This window comes from Canis aureus, chromosome 21, assembly GCF_053574225.1.
Source record: "Canis aureus isolate CA01 chromosome 21, VMU_Caureus_v.1.0, whole genome shotgun sequence".
Lineage (NCBI taxonomy): Eukaryota > Metazoa > Chordata > Mammalia > Carnivora > Canidae > Canis > Canis aureus.
Window position 1 is genome coordinate 13543773 of NC_135631.1, and position 22430 is coordinate 13566202.

At 42.2% G+C, this 22430-nt stretch overlaps 1 protein-coding gene and 1 long non-coding RNA gene across 7 annotated transcripts in view; both read left to right on the forward strand.

Moving 5' to 3' along the window:
* The window catches only part of CSTPP1 (centriolar satellite-associated tubulin polyglutamylase complex regulator 1), a 199516-nt gene that overhangs the window by 156297 nt on the left and 20789 nt on the right, over positions 1-22430 (forward strand). For all 6 annotated transcript variants that reach the window (XM_077863113.1, XM_077863107.1, XM_077863112.1 and 3 more), the window contains one exon: positions 14557-14641. In XM_077863113.1, coding sequence (XP_077719239.1) covers positions 14557-14641 — 85 coding nt within the window. The remainder of the gene's footprint in view (positions 1-14556; positions 14642-22430) is intronic.
* LOC144292588 (uncharacterized) lies at positions 129-5081 on the forward strand. Its single transcript, XR_013359979.1, has 2 exons — positions 129-774; positions 4889-5081. It is a non-coding gene; the product is annotated as an uncharacterized LOC144292588 (long non-coding RNA).

A 22430-nucleotide genomic window follows, 5' to 3' on the forward strand; every position in this document is an offset into this window, starting at 1 on the left:
TTTTTTTTTTAAGACTCATGGATGTCTTCCCAGTGCTTATTATACTTTTGCTCTTTTCATTTTTTCAAGTGGGTTATACATGAAGGTGACAAAATTCAAATATTTATTTTTTTAAAGATTTTATTTATTCATTTGAGACAGAGAAAGAGAGTGCATGATTGTTGAGGGGTGGGTGTGGGCAGAGGGAGAAGGAGAAGGATTCTCTGCTGAGCAGGGAGCCCTACCTGGGGCACAATCCTCGTATCCTGAGATGATGACCTGAGCCCAAGGCAGACCCTTAACCATCACAAACCACGCAGACGCCCCTATTTATTTATTTTAGGGAGAGAGGAAGAGAGTGCCCACATACAAGCGGGGGAGGGGTAGAGGGAAAAGAAAGAATCCACAAGCAGAATTTTATTTATCCATTTGAGATGGAGAGAGTGTGTGCATGATTGGGGCGAGGGGGTAGAGGGAGTGGTAAAAGGGTTCCCCACTGAGCACAGAGCCCAACAAAGGATTTGATCTCAGAACCCTGAGATCATGACCTGAGCCAAAATCAAGAGCCAGCCACTCAAACCGACTGAGCCACCCAGGCGCAGTGAAAGTGACAAAATTCAAAAGGCTAAAAGGGTATACAATCTTAAATACTTTAAAGTATATTTAACTTAGTCTAGTCGACCCTGACCATTTACATGTGAGGTGTGACAGAAGAGGAAACTGAGACATAAGGAGCTGGTGTCCAATTGAAAGCCACCGATCAATGAAGAAACCAGGCACTTTATCCAGACCCCAGTGAGTAAGACCAAACTTTGTCTTTTAGAATCCTCGTGCATGAAAGAAATCGGGTGGGCTCATCCTTTGATACTGCTGGGATATTTTTCATCTTTTTCCTTTCTTTCTTTTGTATGCCTGCCAGTCCCACTAAAAGATAAGGATCAGGGTTCAGAAAGCCTCACCATTGTGTCATTTCCCAGGATGCAGAGCCACTGCATTTGGTTCACATTTTTATTAAAATAAGATGAGTGATTCACTCACATTACAGGCAAAGAATCTTTTACCAGGAAAACCATACTTTGAAAAACAAAGCTGATGGCTTTAAGGAACAGTAACTGCTAATGTCAATTTCCTTTCCCATCCCAGTGCCATTTCCAGTCCCAAAAAAAGTCAGGCACTCTTCTGTCTTTAGCTGCCTCTTTCTCTTAGCCACACATATACATATAATTATAGATAGGGTGCATTATATACGCCCACAAAAGACAACAGCAGGAAAGACAAAGGTGGATTCATTTGAAGAGATGTATGTGTTTATCTATATCCAACCCTCTCTCTGGTTCCTGCTGTTTTTGTTTCTTAAGTCTATTTTTTTAGTTGATGGGTAGCCATAAATCCATCATCATTGGTGGATGTTAGTGGATTCTGACGAGGGAACAGGCTGTGGTCTTTGTAAATACGCCTACATACTGGCAACAGCCTTCCCCAACTCACACAATCATCGAGAACCAGGAACCTAGATTGTTTTTTTTATTTTTAGTCTGTCTTGGTTCAACTCACTCTTAGTGAGTAACTCTGTTAGCCACTGCTTCCTTTTATATTTATTTAGAAGAGAAGGAAAATGCATTTTAAGCAAATCAAATGCATAATCTGTTCCACTTCCTATTTATTCTATGGCGACGTTGGACAGTGGAAAGCCCAGAGAAATACTTTTGTTGGTTTTTGTTTCCTGTGGCTTGCTTTCTCAGACAAGTCATCAGTTTTGCTGATAGCTTTTTAAAATTCCATCCCAGGGGCACCTGGCTGGCTCAGTCAGAAAGTGTGACTCTCGATCTCAGAGTCAAGAATCCAAGATCCATGTTGGCCATAGAGATTACTTAAAAATAATAAAAATATTAATTAATAATAATAAAATCCCATCCCAACTGTCAGCCTGGTTTTTTTTTTAAGATTTTATTTATTTGAGGAGAGGGGGAGCATGAGTGGTGGGGAGGGGCAGGGAGAGAGGGAGAAGCAGACTCCCCGCTGAGCAGGGAGGCCGACTCAGGGCTCCATCCCAGGACCCTGGGATCATGACCTGAGCCAAAGGCAGACACTTAACCGACTGGGCCACCCAGGCACCCCCATCAACCTCATTTTAAACTGGAAAGGAAAAAGGTAGTTGGAAGCATTTTTGTGTATACATTAAATATACTTTTCTCTTGCGAATCTGTGTTCAGTCCTGTTAAAATTATAGATAGAGGCCTATTATAGCTTCAAATGTTTATTATTTACATTGCTTCTTCTCTATTTTCTTATAGAGATTAGCAGCTAGTCACCTAAAATAGAAAGGGTCTGTCAGTTTGTTTTGGGGGCAGCAAGAAAGTCAAGAGCCAGGGAGACTACATCTGACCCTGGAGCCAGCCCAGGAGAAGGATGAGAGAAAGAATTGAACTAGCTGGTAGCAGATTTAAATATTAACAGTAATACTAACAACAACAGCAGTTACAGCTAACATATACTACATTCTCATTATGGAATTCACTATGCTGGCTGTTTTTCATCCATAGAAGACATAAAAGGCTGAGGGCCCAGGCACCATATAGCAAGAAAGAAAGAAAGGCTCATGTAGTGGAAAGAGTGGAAAGAGGCCTTGACCTAGAAGGAGAAGGCTTGGTTAGATCCTGTCTCTACCATTTACTTATCCCTTATTGAGCCTCATTTTTCCTTGTTATAAAAATGGGAGCAATGCCATTTCCCTCTCCCCACCTCTCAAGGTTCTTACCAGAATCAAAAGTGATAATGCATCTGAAAATCGTTTTCATGATTGTACAGTCTCTCTATAAATATGACTCATCAGTACTTTCAGTATGAGATGATAGAGGATTGGCAGTGCATTGACTCTCAAGGAAAGTGGTGTGTACCACCTGCCTTCAGGCAAGAATTCTGTTATTCTCTCATCAATAAGAACAAAGGCAAGATAAAACAAACACGAGATAAGGAATAAGATTGTTTTAGCCACCCACTGGCTTGAGCTGGAGGACTTGGATGAATTGTGCCTTTTGTTACACAGGTGCCATCCCACCTGTGTGCCTCAAAAGCAGAAGCATGATAAGAGCAGGTACTATTTATTGAATACTTACCCTGGGTCATATACTTGCACTTTAAATTTACTATCTCCTTTTTTATTGGCTTTATTTACATATAGTTGACACACAATGTGACATTAGTTGCAGGTATACAACCTAGTGATTCGACATTGCTATACATTATGCTATGCTCAACCCCAGTGTAGCTACCAGTCTGTCACTTTTTTAAAACCAACTATTTTAATCTTAAAAACTCCTCATAGGGCAGCCCAGGTGGTGCAATGGTTTAGCGCCGCCTTCAGCCCAGGGCCTGATCCTGGAGACCTGGGATCGAGCCCCATGTCAGGTTCCCTGCATGGAGCCTGCTTCTCCCTCTGCCTGTGTCTCTGCCTCTCTCTCTCGCTCTCTCTGTGTCTCTCATGAATAAATAAAATATTAAAAAAAAAAAAAAAACCTCTTCACAGAGTCTTACTATCAGTCTTACTATCATATCAGTATTGTACATAGTCTTACTATCAGTATTGTACATACGGTTATTATCATTGGTACTAGTATTAATATTTACTCTCATTTCTTTTTTTTAATATTTTATTTATTTATTCATGACAGACACAAACAGAGGGAGAAGCAGGCTCCATGCAGGAAGACTGATGTGGGACTCAATCCTGAGACTCCCAGATCACGCCCTGAACCAAAGGCAGACACTCAACCGCTGAGCCACCCAGCAGCCCTTTACTCTAATTTCTAATTGGCTTACTCAGTGTCACATGGCTAGTTAGCTGAAGAACCAGGATTTGGATCCTGGTTGGCTGATCCAGGAGGCTGTACTACTAAAGTAGGCACTTAGGGGTTTGTGGGTCAGACCCATGTTGAGTTAGAGCCAGGACTTTTTTTTTTTTTTTTTTTTTTTTTTATGATAGTCACACACACAGAGAGAGAGAGGCAGAGACACAGGCAGATGGAGAAGCAGGCTCCATGCACCGGGAGCCCGACATGGGATTCGATCCCGGGTCTCCAAGATCGCGCCCTGGGCCAAAGGCAGGCGCTAAACCCCTGCGCCACCCAGGGATCCCGAGCCAGGGCTTTTTAAACCATCCTCAAGTGAGCCCTAGAGTTTTAAAGCAGCCTCAGGTCCCTCCCAGCCACTTCATCCCTTGCATCTCTAGCCTAGATGAAAAGAAGGTTGGGTAAGAAAGGCTTTGTTTGTTTGGGGTATCTGGGTAGCTGGGTTGGTTAAGTGTCTGCCTTCAGTTTAGGTCATGATCTCAGGATCCTGGGATTAAGCCCCGAGTCAGGCTCCCTGCTCAGTGGGAAGTGTGCTTCTCCCTCTCCCTCTGCTTCTGTGCTACTCCCCCACTTGTGATCATGCTCTCTCTCTCTCAAATAAATAAAATCTTTTTTTTTAAAGGCTTTGTTTTTATCTGCATCATACATTGAGTTTCCTTATAAGATTTCCATTGAAAAAAAGTATATGTTTTAATTTTTTTCAACCCTCACATAGCACATCTTTCTTATTTAAGGTGAGATAATGGAGGCCCACAAGAGTTGTACCCAGAATAACGTGGTTAGTTCTTTGCAGAATTCAGGTTTGTTCTTTTCTCTACGTCATATCATGTCAGTGAGAGAACAGACTTTCCCCCCTCCAAAACAATGTGAAAACCCTCATTCTGGTCAGAACCGTGTAAGGAAATTTAAAATACTGCCTCTTTTCAAAGATTGAGTGAGGTTTTCCAGATACACCACCATTGCAAGGCAGGATGTTTCCTCTCACTGGCAGTTACCATGAACATGGACTGATGTTCTGTCTCCACCTTACCTCATGTGACTGTTTAACCATTTCTGTTCAGTTCAGAACAGGTTTGAGTCACAGGCACTTGAGACAGCACTTGCTTCTTCCTGGACAAGAATTACACCTTGGCTCTGACGTCTCTGTTTCAAAGAACACTTCCTAACTTCTATTTCTAACAAAAATGTAAAGTAACAACACCTAGTAGAGCTGGACTTATTGATATCTAATTAAAATGTGAACGAGTACAGATATTATGCTTGAAATAGCTTCTATGATAAGCTACTAGGCCCTCCAAGAGGTTATAGTCCCAAGGTCCTGCTGCACATTTTGCTGTTCAAAGCTGCCTCCCGTTTCCTCAATAAATTGTCAGAAGACTGTGCTTGTCCCAGAGTGACTAGTCCTGTTGCTACTGGAGAGAGGCCTTTATTTCTCCTGGCACCAGTGCCTCCTTCCACAATGCCGTATGGCTGCTCACCCTGGGCCTGTGCAGCCTGTTGTGGTTCATGTCATCAAAGCTGTCTAAGACAGTGTCCTCCCCAGAACCAACCATTGCCTTGGTCCTCAAACTCCCAACAGCTCCATCATGACGGACCCAAGAGAGGGTCTAACATGGTATGCAGGAATCTTATCATACCAGACCTCTGGTTCAGTCCCACAGTAGGAGCTCAGGATGGCCATGGTTAGCCTAAAAACCAGATCAGATTGCCATGATGTGCCATACACAATCCCTTATGGAAGAATTTTCAGATCCTGATTAGAAATGTTCCCATTTCTTTAAATCTCTGATAATATAAACAATTCCTGAGGAGTCTCTTTTGTTCTTTCTAAAAATTGCCATATAATTGTTACTATGTTTGATTTAATTCTTTGCCTAGAATGCATACACTGGTCAAACAGAAATAGTCTCTTGATGTTGGGCTTAGTCATAATAAAGAAAGAAGGAATCTGGCTTTCTGCCCCTGTTTAAACACACTAAACATGCTCTGGGGAGTAATGGGTTGGCAAAGGATAGCATTAATAATGGCCCAACTACTTTACCCAACAGGTGTCGATGGAAGCGGTTGTTTCTCATTCCTTTTGTAAAATCATTTCCTTTTCAATGAACTAATTATCATTTCCCCTCCATTTATAATATAAAACAACAGTGCTGTCAAAAAAGACAGAATTCAAGAAAACAGCCTGCTGTTGTTCTGGGGCTCTAGATGTTAACTATCTTCCTGTGACTTGTAGGACCACACACTACATGGAGATTGAAACTGTCAGATATCTTACCTCCTTCCCCTCTTCTCCTCCCCACTCTCCCTCACTCCCTTCCCCCACCTTGCAGAGTAGCACTGAGAAGTATTTACTCAGCTGCGGATTGGTACCAAAGCCTCAGGGCACTGGGGGTAGGAAAGGGCGGTGTGGTCATGCCCCAAACTATCCATGTCGTTCCGAGCATCTCTTGGCAGAGCAGGCTGGCTGAGGGTGAGTGCCATTTAGAATGAGCATTCACAAACCCTGCATAAAAAGAACATAAAAACAATTGCAGCTGAAAATTGGAGAGTCCACTCATGGGCTGTGGTGTTCTCTGGCCTCTGTGGCCTCCCACTGAGGTTATGCAGCCAACCAACTAGAGGTTGTTCAGTCCACTGGGATTCCCCATGGCTTGGGAGCATTTCATTATCTCCAGCTCTTGTCCTGACACAAGCTCACCCAACCATCATCTCATCCTCCATCCTTTTGGAGCTAAAAACACTTGATTTCAGCTTTGGGGAAGGCTCTCTCTGAGTAAGGGACAAAGATATGGCCTTAGTTCCTTCTGTCTGGCACTCCTCACTGGTCTCCTTTAATGACACCACTCTGACCCTTGGAAAATGCATCATTTCCCAGGAAGAACAGAGGCGTCTGAGTCTATAAGCACACACTACCACAGTTCTGAGCAAATGTGTGGGCACACATGGTGGTCTCCAAGGAGGATGTAGAGATGACTAAGCTGCCCCCACAGAGCTTCAGAGACAGGAATTTCCACAGCAAGAAAGCAGACCAAATGTAGAAAAAAGAGATCTTCAGCCTTCTTTTCCAAGAAAGAAGAAGGTGAGAACAAGTTAACTTAACCCTGATTATTTCTTTGCCAAAATAACCTCACCTGTCTCCCTCTAGGATTAGAGTGGAGATAACCAACAAAAGAATATTCTGAGCCAGGGCTGGTTATCCTGAAAACTACAGTATTCATGCTCAACTTGTAATAGTGGTAAAGTGAATTAATAAGAAGTAACCACTAGGCTTCTTCTAATTTTCATGATAAAATTGGCGATGTATTCCTTTTTAAAAAAATATTTTATTTATTCATGAGAGACACAGAGAGAGAGAGGCAGAGACATAGGCAGAGGGAGAAGCAGGCTCCATGCAGGGAGCCCAATGTGGGACTGATCCAGGGACTCCGGGATCACGACCTGAGCCTAAGGCACTCAACCACTGAGCCACCCAGGCATCCCGTGGTGATGTATTCCTATGAAAACAAATACTCAAGCCGATTGGATTGAGCACCTAATAAGAAGGTGCTAGGAGTCAGTAAGCACATGAAAAGTAGTCCACTTGCCAGGATATATTGTGCTTGCTGAGAGTTTTGGTACCTAGGACGTTTTCCGTTTCCAGCACTTTACAGCTCCTAGCATCTCACATCCCTCTAAATTTGTAAACATGCCTCCTGTGCCTGGTGAGTCCTTATCTCTGTGTTCACACAGTGACCAGAAATTTGTCCCTCTGGATTTTCCTCTGGGTCACAATGTAATGCATGTTTTTATTCATTCATTCCTCCAACAACTATTTACTACTATGTGCCAGGCATTGCGCTTAAGGGCTTTAAGTTATGTCTAAAGATTCATTAATTTCAGGACTTCCAAGTTTTAATCAGGTAATAATTATAAAAGAATCCTACCATTATTGAGCACTTTGATCTTTTTTTTTTTTTCAAAAAAAGTGCTTTTTTATTTTTTAAAGATTTTATTTATTCACGAGAGACAGAGAGGCAGAGGTATTTAAATATAAAGCACTTTTCCCCAAGAAAGCTTTTTCTTGGGGAAAAGTGCTTTATATTTAAATTGCCTCGGGGTGCCTGGCTGGCTCAGTCCCGTAGAGAATGTGACTCTTTAACTTAAAGTTGTGCATTTGAGCCCCATATTGGGGGTAGAGGTTAATTTTTAAAGTGATCTCTATTATTTAAATATTATTTAACCTCTATTATTTTTAACATTTTTTAAAAAATAATAAATTGTCTTAATTTATTTTTACAACAATTGCATTAGGTAGGTACTGTGGTTATTCACATTTCTAAGAAGAGGAGATCAAGATTCAGAGAAATTGTGTAACTTATCCAAATCATACTAGTGGTTAAGTAGTAGAGCTAGGCTTTAAAGCCAGGTGTCTGATTACAAAGTCTAGGCTCGGGGATCCCTGGGTGGCTCAGTGGTTTACCGCCTGCCTTCGGCCCAGGGCGTGGTCCTGGGGTCCTGGGATTGAGTCCCGTGTCGGGCTCTTGCATGGAGCCTGCTTCTTCCTCTGCGTCTTAGTGTCTCTCTCTCTCTCTCTTTCTCTGCCTTTCTCATGAATAAAAAAAAAAAAAAAAAGTCTGGGCTCTGCACTAATACAACTGCCCTGGGCCATTTAATGTGGCCCACCTGGAGGGTATCTATATGTTTAACTTCAATAGAAAGTCTGTCAGTCACCTGGAGTGAAAAGTCCTACCTACCATCAGAGGTCAAGTCCTCCACAAAACATGGATCCCACTTGCTGGAGTGGAACTTGCAGGACCTTTGGAGTTAGACAGGCTTAGGTCTGAATCATCATTCTCCCTCCTCTGACTCGCTCTGTTTCCTTGAGAAGGCAGTTAACCTTAGTTAAAGAAACTCTAGTTTCTCCATTTCCAAAATAATATTAGCAAATACTAACAGCACTTTTGATGGACCAGACATTGTTCTAAGTACTTTACATTAACTCACAACAACTGCATGATGGCAGTACTATCATTATCCTCATTTTATAGATGGGTAAATGGGTAAACTGAGGCACAAAGAGCTTAAAGGTCAGTATCAAAGCTGGGATGTGGACTCAGGCAGGATAACTGAAGTCTATGCCATAAGCCACAGTGCTATGCTGTGCTGCCTCTGGAAAGGAGAGAATCAGGGCATAAAAACTCTGGTCCAGAGCCAGGCCCACAGTCAATGGGACTATTACAAGGTGGAGAATAAGAACGTTTAACGGCCCTGACCACCCACAGAAAGAAAGGCACCAATTTGTGGAGAGTATTCTAATTTTGATCTTACACCAAAGCCTTCTTGTGCCTTTGCCTTTGAACTTTTAGGACCTGCTGGCTGAAGCTTTCCTAGCTGGGGATGTGGTATTCCTTTGGAGAAGGCATTTCTTGGTACATACCACTTACCCTCCCTGCACCTGCCAGGATGAACAGTGGCTGGCAGGTGGGTGGGGATGGGAAATGGCGGCCTGGCCAGGAGCACAGGTGTACTCATCCCCCGCCCTCCCGTGGCCTCTGGCCCAGCACAGGCTGTGCTGCCGGTGCTTACTGTCTTTCCTGTTGACAGTAATTAGAACCTTTCAGACTAAATTTCTTACAGGAAAAAAAATCCCAATTCACTTGAATTGTCTCCTTGATCCAGTTCACCTGGAGCTATTTAGTTCCTGCAGTTTGTTTGGAGGGAAAAACAAGCTCTTAAGCCTTCACACATTATGGCTGATAAGATCAAGGTGCTGAAAATGTTAGGTAAATGTTGGAACCTGACTGAGTTTGAATTCCAGTTCTACTTCTTAAGCGTACATGATCTGAGTTTTTATATCTGTGAAATGGGGATAACCATAATGAAGATTAAATTAGACAACATAGGAAAACCCTTGCAAGAGTAGTACCTGGGGGGCACCTGAGGGAGGGAGTTCAGTTAGTTAAGTGTCTGCTTTCGGCTCAGGTCATGATCCCAGGGTCCTGGAATCAAACCCCATATCACGCTCCCTGCTCAGTATAGTCTGCTTCTCCCTCACCCTCTGCCCCTCTTCCCCACTCGTGTTCTGTCTCTCTCTCAAAGATTGGCTATCAATATTATTAAGCCCAGCCAGCCCTCACCCCTCCTTCCCTCCCTGCCTAAGATTTTGCTCTGGGAAGCCATGTTCCCTTCCTGTCCCCCAGGCTTCAGACCCCTCTTTTCTCACTCACCAGATAGATGTCAATTGACCCTTGAACAACATGGGTTGGAACTGCCCAGGTCTCTTTGTATGTGGATTTTTTTTTCAACACAGTATTGTAATGTATTTTCTCTTCCTGATGATTTTCTTAATATCATTTTCTTTTCTCTAGCTCACTTTATTGTGAGAATACATATACACAATATAAGTTAATTACATTAACTGTTACAGATAACAGTTATCTGTAAGGCTTCTGGTCAACAGTAGGCTATTAGTTGTTAAGTTTTGGGGGGATCAAAAGTTATACATAGATTTTTGACTGCACAGGGGGTTGGTGCCCCTAACTCCACATTGTTCGAGTGCCAGCTGTATTTCATCTCTCTAAGCTTTATCTGTGAAGTGGGACTGGAAATAATGGAGGCTCCTTCATAAGGCTGTTGTTGAGGTTAAGTGAGCTAATTCAAGGCTCGGTAACTATTCAGTCTCATTACCGTTGTTCCTGAAGCTTAAAGGGCTGCCTGAAAAGGCCTTTGAGATCTTGGAGAGCTCTTAGAGGACCCAGAGTAGGCATTTTGGGTTAACTAGGGTCTGAGTGTAAACCTCAGGAGCTGGGGAAACTGCTAGCTTGTTCGTTGCTGTGATACAGTGCCTGAAGCTGAGGAGGCCCATGGTAATAGTAAACACATGAATACTGCAAAAGAGTATTTAAAAAGAGATTTGGCTCAGGGGCACCTGTGTGGCTCAGTCAGTTGGGTCCTTGAATGGAACTGTGTATCAGGCTCCCTGCTCGGTGGGAAGTCTGCTTCTCCATCTCCCTATGACCCTCCCCTGCTCGTTCTCTCGCTCACTCACTCTGTCAAATGAATAAATAAAAAATCTTTAATAAAATAAAAATAGGGGATCCCTGGGTGGCTCAGTGGTTTAGTGCCTGCCTTCGGCCCAGGGCGTGATCCTGGAGTCCCAGGATCAAATCCCACATCAGGCTCCCTGCATGGAGCCTGCTTCTTCCTCTGCCTGTGTCTCTCCTCTCTCTCTCTTTCTCTCTGTCTCTGTCTCTGTCTCTCTCTCTGTCTCTCTCTCTCTCTCTCTATGTGTGTGTGTCTCATGAAAAATAATAAAATATTTTTAAAAAATAAAAATAAAAACAGATTTGGCTCAGGCAACCTGACAGAGAATTCTAAAGGCATACCACTCCTGGGTGTTTAAGCATTTAAACTCAGCAAGGAACACTTTCCTCTTCTCTATCTTTGCCCCCAGAATTTAAATACAAAACTACAGTATCCCCTTTGTTTGATGTTACTGTGTTCTAGACATTCTGCTACCTACTTTACAGACATCATCTCTTTTAATCTTGATTTCAACCCTGAAAAGTAAGTATCATCATTCCCATTTTACAGATAAGAAACTGAGAGTTAGAGAGATTGAGCAATTTGTCCAAGGTTGCATAACTGGTAAATTGCAGAGCTGAAATATGAACCCTTGCCTGAGGGACAGGATGGGGACAGCTCCTGTTTGCTCATCAATGTTCAGATTTTGGGACAAGTCTTATCACCCACCATTCCCCCAAACACCCACTTTACAACTGAGGAGTGTCTCCAAGTAGCAGATGCCTCCCCCTCAAAATCAGGTGGCCTTGGTATTATCCAGCCACTGCATTAATAAAAGTGGAACTGCTGTCTTTGAGGCACCTGGGTGGCTCAGTCAGTTAAGCATCTGCCTTCAGCTCAGGTCATGATCTTGAGGTCCAGGGATTCAGCACTGTGTCCTTAGGCTCTGTGCTAGGCAGAGAGTCTGCTTCTCCCTCTCCCTCTGCCCTTCCCTCTGCTTGTGCTCCTCCTCTCTCTCAAATAAATAAAATCTTAAAACAAAACAAAACAAAACAAAACAAAAAAAACACCCTGCTGTCTTCCACAATTAAGGTGGCAAAAATTCTCTATTTGCCTGGACTTTCTTTTTTTTTTTTTTTTTTAAGATTTTATCTATCTATCTATTTGAGAGAGGAAGACAGAGCACAAGCAAGGGGAGCAGCAGGCTCCCCACTGAACAAGGAGCTTGACATGGGGCTCAATCCCAAGACCCTGGGATCATGACCCAAGCCAAAGGCAGATGCTTAACCGACTGAGCCACCCAGGTGCCCCTGCCTGAACTGTCTTCTCTTTATCTGACTATCTTCCTCATTTTACATTTGGGAAAGTCAGTTCCAGAAGTGGTGAACAAGGTGTATTCTGTTATTCTGATGTATTTAGTATTTCCAAGAGCTGTTGTTGCATTAGAGAAATGTAGAATGATTTTTGTAAATCATTCTTCTGCCTTGGAAGCAAGTATTTCAGGCATGTGAGTTATAATATCATCAAGAACCTAAAGAGAGCTGAGGGTCTGGAAACCGGGAGGCTGAGATTGATACCCGACCTTGTCTTTCTTGATTAAATATGGTAGTTACACAGTTCTCTAGGCTTCTTATTTTCCTTTATCTGGTTTATCTTCCCAAGGATATCTTGTAGGTAATTTGGGGGGGCAAATGTGGATTTCTGTGAAACACTTCAACCCCCAAGAATGGTATCAGATACATCCACCAAAGCTTAGCCTAGGAAAGCAACGATGATTCAAAGATAGAACTTTCCTTTGCAGGCACGTTTGTGCTTCCCCAGTGTTGCATTTTTGTGCATATTTTGTGCATGTTTGTGGCAACCCTGGGTTAAGCAAGTCAATCGGTGCCATTTTTCCAACAGCATTTGCTCACTTTGTGTCTCTGTGGCATGTTTTGGTAATTTTCACAATATTTCAAACCTTTTCATTACCATTATGGTGATCTGTCATCAGTGATTACAACTTGCTGAAAGCACAGAATGATGATTAGCATATTTTAGCAATAAAGTATTTTTAAGTTAAGGTGTGTGCTTTTTCTTACACATAATGCTATTGCACACTTAATAGATTACAGTTTAATGTAACCATAACTTTCACATGCACTGGAAAAGCAAAAACTTAGTTTGATTCACTTTATTGATATGTTTGCCTTATTGTGGAGTTCCAACCAAATCAATAGTATCTTCAAGGTACACCTGTATTTACTTCCTGCCAGAAATTATTCCTCTTTATACAGGGAGTTCTAGAGTGAGAATAATGTGGGAACTCATTAGACTCAATAGCTTTTCTCCCCTCTGTTCACCTTTCCTGCCCCTTACCTAAAATCTGCAAAACCACGAGTGGCTATTCCTCCGTCCCTTGAGGAACAAAACCTCCTACCAGGCTATGCCCGAGGTCAGGCAAGTGAGGAGAGGAAAGTGCACACCCCATTGTGGCCAAGACGAAGGCCACAAAAGCCATCTTGATCCTTTGACCTACATTGACGCTGAGTCTGTTGCTTTGGTGTCCCTGACTTTAGCAGTGTGGTTAGTCTAACTCTCTGCCTCCACCTTGAATTAAGCTTTGATGAAAAAGTAGTAGGAGCCCAGACCTGTCCCTGGAGATTTGGGGTTTTTATCTTGGAAAAACATCAACCAAACTAGCAGGGCAGGAGATCTGGATTCCTGTGGCTTGGGCTAACTTAGGTCCAAAGAAACCAAGTGCCTATGATCATCATCTTCATTCCCCAAATGTGGCCATGCCCTCTGGATTCCCTTCTCTCACTCGTCTCCCAGTTAGGATGGCTTCCAGGATGCCTGCTCTTGCTTTACCATTAGCTTGCCTTTCCATATTTGAAATGCTTCAGTATACAAAATACTTGTGGATGGCTACTGCCTGGCTGATCTAAAATCTTTTGGCTTTGGTTCATGCAGTAACAAAAAAACCTTTACACATCAGTGTATTTTCTCTCCCTTGGGATCCTATAGACCTCCCCGAGATTTGCCTCTCTGGGTTTTCTGATGGGCTAGAGAGCCTCATCCTGGCTCACCTCTCCCAGAGCACTACTTCTATATATCAGGAATCATTTGGTTGCCTTGATTGTATATCTTGAACATTTGTCTTGGCTTTTTATAACAGGATGACCAGATTTGTGTGCAGGCATCTAAACGAAGCCTACCCATGCAATCCTGGATGACAGAGTAATAAGGTCTGTGGGTTGCTATGATGTATTCTTCTCCATATATTGCAAGACTGAGTTTGCCTTAGTAGTGCTTCCAGATATTCTGTGGATGGTCTTTGGGCATGTTGTGGTGGATGTTACCATGCCAGAGAATTTCAGCAGATTTAACCAGCTTTGAAACGACTCATTCTTGTGGATTTTCATGCACAAGGAAAACCAAACTAAGAAGGCTGCTCAAGGTACCCCTCTTGTTCCCTTCTCACCCGACCATTTTTCAAACCATTGGATGTGGCTTGTGGCAAAATATTGTAGCAGGATAGCTTCCACCCAGGAAAAACTTTGTAGAAACAGTGATCTTAAAATCTCACCTCCAGAGGTTAGTGGCTAGCACACCCATAACACTGACTCACCTTTATAAGAGCAGCTCTACTGAGACTACGTCTGAAGCCCAGAAAATGGCCAAGAAGAGAGCAATCAATGCTTTCCCACACAGAGACTTAATGTGTTCCTCTCTATTTCAACTTCAGATTTGCTGACCATGAGAGAATATCACTGTCTGCTGCAATTGCTGTGCCCAGATTTCCCGCTGGAGCTTACTCAGAAAGCAGCCAGGTATGTCCCCTGGGCTCTAGAAGCCAGTTCAGCCCTCCATGTACCAGGGCTTCTTAGAGAAACCTGAAATGTATACAAACTAACAAACCATTAGGAAGACTAAAAAAACCATTAGAAAGAAACTGGCATTTGGAGAGGGGTCTATTTGGGATTTGCCCCAAAACATAATACTTTCTGCCATTTCCAAAGGGAAGGCAAATGATCCTTTGTGGTTTCTGTGGGGAGTCTTAGGGTCTGCAGATAGAGTTGAGGGGTGGTGAGATGAAGAGGCAAACACACACACACACACACACACACACACACACACAGAAACTTCTAGAGGATGTTCTGAGAAGAGAAGGGACAAGAGTTGGCAGCAACCAGTGAAGGAGCAGATTGAGATTGGAGACTGGAAAGGCATGAAGGTGATAAAGCCCAAATGAGGGAAGAATAAATCGTATTACTTATGCTAAAAGATTTTCAAGACCAGTCCAGAACCAGGAAGACTTGGCAAAAGTGGTTTAGAACCCCCTAATTTCTGAGTTTGGTTTCATAGTCATTCACATTTTTAACCAAATGAGGTAGTTGGACTATGCCTCAGTTAACTTTTCTTTAAGGCAGAATTTGAGCTAAGGTGGCAAGTGGAAGTATTTCAAAAAATTGTGTTGTCTGAAATTGCCAAAAAAGAGGATTTTTAGGAAAATACCCTGTATTGTAGTATATGTGATAGATACATTTCCTTATACATTTGTCTAAAGCTATGGAATATACAACACCAGGAGTGAAGGGTAATATAAAGTATGGACTTGGTGATAACTCTGTCAGTGTAGGTTCATCAGTTGTAACAAACATTCCACTCTGGTGCACCGTGGGATGTTGACAATGGAGGAGGCTGTGCATGAGTGGGAGTAGGGAGTATGTAGGAAATCTCTGTACCTTCCCCTCCATTTTGCTGTGAACCTAAAACTGCTCAAAGTAAAGTCTCAGTAATATTTTTTAAATGCCCATCTTACCTAAATCATAATGTATGCATATTTATCTTCATTGTTTCATTTAAATTCATTTACTTTAATGATCTCAATCTTTATAAAAACTGTTACCTTCCTATTTTACTGAAGAGGAAATTCATATAACTCAATTTAAAAAAAAGAAGAAGTGGAGGCTCAAAGAGGTCAAGGATGTTGTCTGAATTTACTGATAGCTTTTAAGTAGCAGAGGCTTGACTTGAACCCAGAGGCTGCAGAGGCTGCCTGAATTCAGAGACTTTGCTCTTAACCTCCTTACACTCCGACTTGCTCATATTGTGAAGTTATTTCTGCGTGGTGGTCTGACCCACTGAAACCATGACTGCACTAATTACACTACACCAAAAACCATTGGGTCTTTCTGAAATGAGCCAACCAGCTCCCCCATCAACTAAAAAGATGGGAAGTCCTCTGCTGCCAGCAACAGGCACCGGCCTCATATTGGAGCAGGCTGTTTTGCAGCTCACAGCTCATGCACTGATTTTGCTGATCATGTGCAAAACTTGCTTACTGACCACGCACCCAAATCCTTTTTCCCCACATTGTTCAGTGGATACTTACCTCCTCCAGGGGCAACTGGCCACTGGTGAAAGCTACAGTTCAGGTTTTATCATTTTAACTTACCTGCTATCCAAAGAAGATTTAGATTTGTTTTTCTTCCATAGTTGAAAATAAAATGTGGGAGATTATTTTAAAAGGTGTTACCTGAGCAGCCCTGGTGGCACAGTGGTTTAGCGCTGCTGCAGCCAGGTGTGATCCTGGAGACCTGGGATCGAGTCCCACATCAGGCTTCCTGTATGGAGCCTGCTTCTCCCTCCGCCTGTGTCTCTGCCCCTCTCTCCCTCTGTCTCTATGAATAAATAAAATCTTAAAAAATAATAATAAATTAAAAAAAATAAAAGGTGTTACCTTCAGATTTCCAGTGATAATTCCCCTTGGGGTAAGTTTCTTTCACTTAGCATCATTTTAAGGAAGCTTCCACCCCAAAATTTTGAGGGGAAAACTCCATACTCTTAAAGACTGTACTATGATTTCTACATAGCTGAATAATAAAAATCAACTGTGAACTCTAACTAAAGAATTCTTAGAGAAAAGGAACAGTAAGTGTGAGTATGTGTGTGTGATCTATACCAGCCTTGTTTGCAGCTGGATCACTGTCACTCAGCACAGTACCCAGATGCATGCTACACACTCCAGAAGTGTCTCCTGACTGGGTGAACATATGAATGATATCCCTTGTCAGGCATTTTACATGGTTCTAATAGGCCATGGTTCTAAGTAACGCTACAAACAAAAATCAGCAACTATATCCTATATTCATTTGTTCATTCCTTTATATATTCATCAAAAATTTTCAGTGTTTTGGGATACAATTCACATACCATGTAATTACCTACTTAGAGTATAAAATTCAGTGACTTTTAGTCCAATCACAGAGTATATTCATATCGATCACCATGATCCATTTTAGCACATTTTAACTACCCCCCAAAAAAATCCTGCACTCCTTAGCCGCTACTCCCGAATCTCTCTTCCTCCTCAGCCCTGGGCAAGCACTGAGCTGCTTTCTATCTCTATAAATTTGCCTCTTCTAGATCTTTCAAATAAATTCAGACCAATAATATGTGGTCCTTTGTGACTAGTTTCTTTCACTTAGCATCATGTTTTTGAGGTTCACGCATGTCTTACCAGGTGTCAGTAGTTCATTTCATCAAGTATTTCTTGAGTGCTGATTTTGTGCCAGGAGCTCTTATGCACACTGGGGATACAGTGATGAACAGATAGAGTTCTGCCTCTCAAGGAGCTTAACACTGGGCTTAGGAGAGGATCACCTAGGCTCCAGTCACTGCCTGCTACCACTCTGTGACATCTCCCCTTCATTTCTCTCACTCCAGAACAGCCACTTCCTTTTCTGAAAGGTAGGAGGCAAGTTAAGGAGGGTGACCTTCTGTATGATTTTTCAACCCCAGAAGCCACTGCACTTGCCCCATCAATCTCCCATGCCCTTCTGAAAAATATGATATGCCTAAGCACTGAAGATTAGACTAGAAGTAACATAGTCATATAAATTCACTGATTCTGGGGCATCTGGGTGGCTCAGTTGGTTAAGCATCTGTCTTCAGCTTGGGTCAAGATCCTGGCATCCTCAGATCAAGCCCCAAGTCAAGCTCTCTCCTCAGCGAAAAACCTGCTTTTCCCAGTCCCTTTGCTGCTCCTCCTACTTGTGCTCTCTCTCTCTCTCTCTCCTGGAAGAAAAAGTAAAATTCACAGATTCTTACAATTATTGTTACTAACAGACTTCTAGAATGTTATTTCTGTAGCTGTGGCCAGAAGTGAAGCTTATCCCCTCCTTACCAAAACACCTACTATTTGATAGAAAAGTCAAACCTTTCCATTTGAGGACTATAGCCAGTCCTTGTCAGTAGACATGTGAAGGGATGATGGGAATGCAAGTATAAACAACAGAAGGGCCTAGGGCAATCCTCAGGATACTGGCTATAAAATTAGAGGTGAATTCAAAACTGGGGCAAGTTTGTTTGCTCCCTGTGTATCAGGCTTCTGTGTCAGCCCTACCTCCCCAGTGCCATTCTTTCCCCACTCTACTCCAGCTGGTGTGTGTATAGAAAAATTATATATATCCCATAAAGTATTCTCTAATTGTTTAAGCTATTCCTATTTTGTCCTGAAGGCCAAGATCCCAGCTTCCTCACACACAAGACCAGACTTCTGATCAAAATTACCCTGGAGGTAGTTAGGCCTCCAAGGCAATCACTATTGCTAGAAGAGGCTTTGCACTCTCCCATCTCATGACTGGGCTTGCTTTATGCAGGGCCCTGAGGTCTGAGGACAGGCTGCAGGAGGAGGCTCCAGTCTGTGATGATGTGTGCAGAGAAGAATGTAACCCACAGGCAGCTGTACACCAGAGCCAGTTCAGGGGCATGGCGTCTCCACATGTGCCTGACTTATGGACTGAAAGCACTGTGGCCAGGCCCTGGGGCAACAGGTGTGAACTGGAAACACAGGAGAGGAAAGAGAGCAAATGGGCTGAATGGCAGGCCTAGCCACAGATGCCCTCCACTTCATGTATTTCCACAGCAGTAGGCATCATTAAGTAGTCTTATCCTAAATGATTACCACAGCATCTCCGCCTCCCTCCTCTGTGGACTGGGAGGCTTTCCTGAAGGTGAAGAGCATGTAATCAGAGCCAGGTTTCTTGAGTTCAAATCCCAGATTCAGTTTCCCAGCTTGTGCCCTTGGAAAAGTTATTTTTTGAGCCTCAGTCTCCTCATCTGTCAAATGGAAATAGTAATAGTTGTAATAATTGAAGAAGTATGTAATGTGCCCGAAGTAATGCCTGGCACAGAGCAAACTTTGAGTGTTAGATGTAGTAGTATTAACCCTGACCTGTAAAAGCATGGGCATCATGGCCTTGGAAACACCCTGAGGGTCCATGCCACCGGTGCACTATTCACTGGATGACCTTGAGGATTTCTCATAACTTCTCTAAGCCTTATTTCCATATCTGTACAATGAGGAATAATAGTAACTAACTCATAGGGTGGTGTCAGTCTCAACAACCACAACAAAATACGTATATATTGCTTAACACATTGTAGACATTCAGTATATAATAGTTTCTTGCTGTTAAAATAATATTGGCATTATTATTACCAGATTTTAAAAATATAAACGAGAAGTTCCTCAGCTCCCTAAGGCAGTTATTTCTGGCCTTTTTTCACTTCAGAACACTCAGAAAATAACTGGCCTTTTTTCACTTCAGAACACTCAGAAAATAATAAACATATAACAAAAAGTCAGTAAAGATAGAACTGCCTGTGATTAGCCTGCAGGCTCTGGCTTCTTCCCTGCTGGGCCAAGAGGATCATCCACCTGTAACACATTCAAGGCACAAGTGACACAAGGTCCCCTGCAGAGCTTATTAAATCCCAGGTGGCGCATTCCATCCCCAGAGTTAGGTGGATCCAAGGTAGCGTTCCAAAATTCATATTTTCAAAATTTTTCCATGTGAGGATGGTCTGGCATCGCAGGCAGTCTCATCCTGGCATTTTAGAGTTGATTGCATCAAAAGGAATTACATTTCCTTCTCTCTCTCTCTCCCTCTCTCTCTTTCTCTCTCTTTCTCTTTCTCTCTTTCTCTCTCTCATCATCTAGAACACTATTTAACTCATTTCTACCTCACTGAAGGCCAGATTCTCCAGTGAGTAATACATGTTTACTAGGGAAAGCTCTTCATGGTTATGTGCTAAATACAGATAGTGACTGGAAAACACATGAACCCCTAAGGAATCTGGTTGTAGATGTAGCAATTCACCCCCATTTAAGAGAGTCACTTTTCAGCTAGCCCCTGTGTCACAAAGGCCGGATACCTAATAGTGAAGGGACTCAGGTGCTGGAGCCAGACAGCCTTGGATGGAAATCCCAATTCCTTCACTTACTGGCCTGCGACACTGAGCAATTTCTCTAAGCCTCGATTTTTTTAATCTGTAAAATAGAAATAATGATAACACCTGCCTCATAAAATTTTTAGGATTTAATGAAATAATGCATGTAAAATGCTTGTCACATGGCCCTCAAAAAATTACCAATTTTTAAGAATTATAATGAGCAAATGGGGAGTGATTCCCATATTCATTTTTTCAGATATTTCCTGAGTATCTAGTATCTGCCAGACTTCATGCCATGCACTCAGGATACAGTTATATGCTTTCTTGGTATTTGTCTCTTGTTATGCCTCTCCCTGGCAATATCATTCTGCCTCAATATCTTTCCTAGCTCTGACTTGCGTCCAACAGCACCACTCTTGCCCCAAATGGTCTTTTGCCAAAACAGACCATCCCTTCCTTCTCTATTCTGTCATTCACTAAATATTTATCAAGTGCCTTTTATGTGCTGCTGGTCATTATGCTTGTGGAGAGGCTGACAGTAAGCAAATTAGATGTCATTCTACCCCTCAAGGAACTTACAAACTGATAGAGCCACAGACATTAAATAAATGAAGTACCAAGTGCTATAGGAACATATAAACAGGAAACTAGACCTAACATGGGGAATCATGAAACGCTTTTCCATGAGGAAGAGATGTTGAGTTTGGAGCCTAAAGGATTAGTAAGAGATGAACACACCCTTTACAGCTCACAAGACTTAGTTACCAGGCCCTTGTAACTAAGATAGTATGGTCCTTGAGTAAGGCTAGACAAACACATCATAGCAGACAGACCAGAAGAGACACACACATTTATAAAAACATGATATGCAGAGCAGTAGGGAAAAGGATGCTTCAATAAGTATTGATGGGGCAATTGGTTATTTACATAGGAAAAAATAAAGTTAGATTCCTACTTCATATCATATTCCGAAGTCAATTTCATATAGATGACAGACCTAAGTGTGAAAGGCAAAACTATAATATCCTAGAAGAGGAGAAAATATATTTATGGCTAACAGTAAAAGAATCCTTAAGATACAAAAAGCCCAAGGGGCACCTGGGTGGCTCAGTCAGTAATATTGTGACTCTTGGTTTTGGCTCAGGTCATGATCTCATGCCTCCTGAGATTGAGCCCCATGGGGGACTCTGTGCTCAGTGGGGAGTCTGCTTGGATAGCTTTCCCTCTGCCCCTCCCCCCCTTTCTCTGTCTTTCTGAAATAAATATATCTTTTTTAAAAAAAGAATTAAAAATTTCTGTTCAACCAAAGATAGATAAAGTTGAAAGATAAGCCAGAGACTAGAAGAGGATACTTATGTGTATAGCTAACAATAGATTGGTCTGCAGAATTTTAGTCTAAAAAATTTGTTATAAAGAACTCCTACAAATCAATAAGGAAAAGATGAAGAACCTTAGTAGAAAAATAGTCTAAGGATGTGAGCAAGCAATACACAGAAAACCCTAACAGCTCATAAACATATGGGCATATTTTCATGCCCACACTAACTAGTAATCAGGGAAATGCCAATTAAATTGAGATGCCACTTCACATCAAATGACAAAAATTTTAAAGTCTGATAACACAAGCATTGGTGAGGATGTGAACTTTCATAAAGTGCTGGTGGGAGTATAAATTGGTACCATCACTTTGAGGCAATTCAGGCAAATCTAAAAAGTTCACAGGTATACCTGGTTATAAGGAAATACACAGCACTGTTTGTAATAGCTACCATTGGAGTGCTCTGCATGCCCCCACTGTAGAAGAAAGGACAAAGTGTGGTATCTTCATACCACTCAATGCTATACAGAACGAAAATGGGTATAGGTAGAAATATGTGCATCAACACTCATATCTCAGAATATACATAAAGTTTGAAAACAAAACAAGCTGATAATGTTTTACAAATACAGGCATTTGTGTGAGTTATTATAGCATAAAAAATGTGCAGAAGGGTGATAACTGCCAATTTTCCATGATGCTCCAGAGGAAGAAGGGTTGAGGGATGGAATGAGGGAGAGGTAAGCACAGGTGGCTTGAATGATATATATAATATTTTACAAAGCCTTTACAAATTGAAGCAAGGATGGCAAAATGTCAAGGTTTGATGAAGTTGGCTAGGGGTACACAGGTGTTTGTCATGTTGTTCTGCATAATTTTCTGAAGTCTTAAATATTTCATTTAAAACAAAAAGGATGGGTAGGATCAAAGTAGAGAGTGATGGGCAGGAAAAGCGGTGTAAGGGAAATAAGCAGTCTGGAAAAGAAGCCAGGCTGTCACCAATAATGACCTAAAGGAGCTTCAAGAAGCCAGTGGTTCTGGAGTTTGAGGAGTTTGGGGAG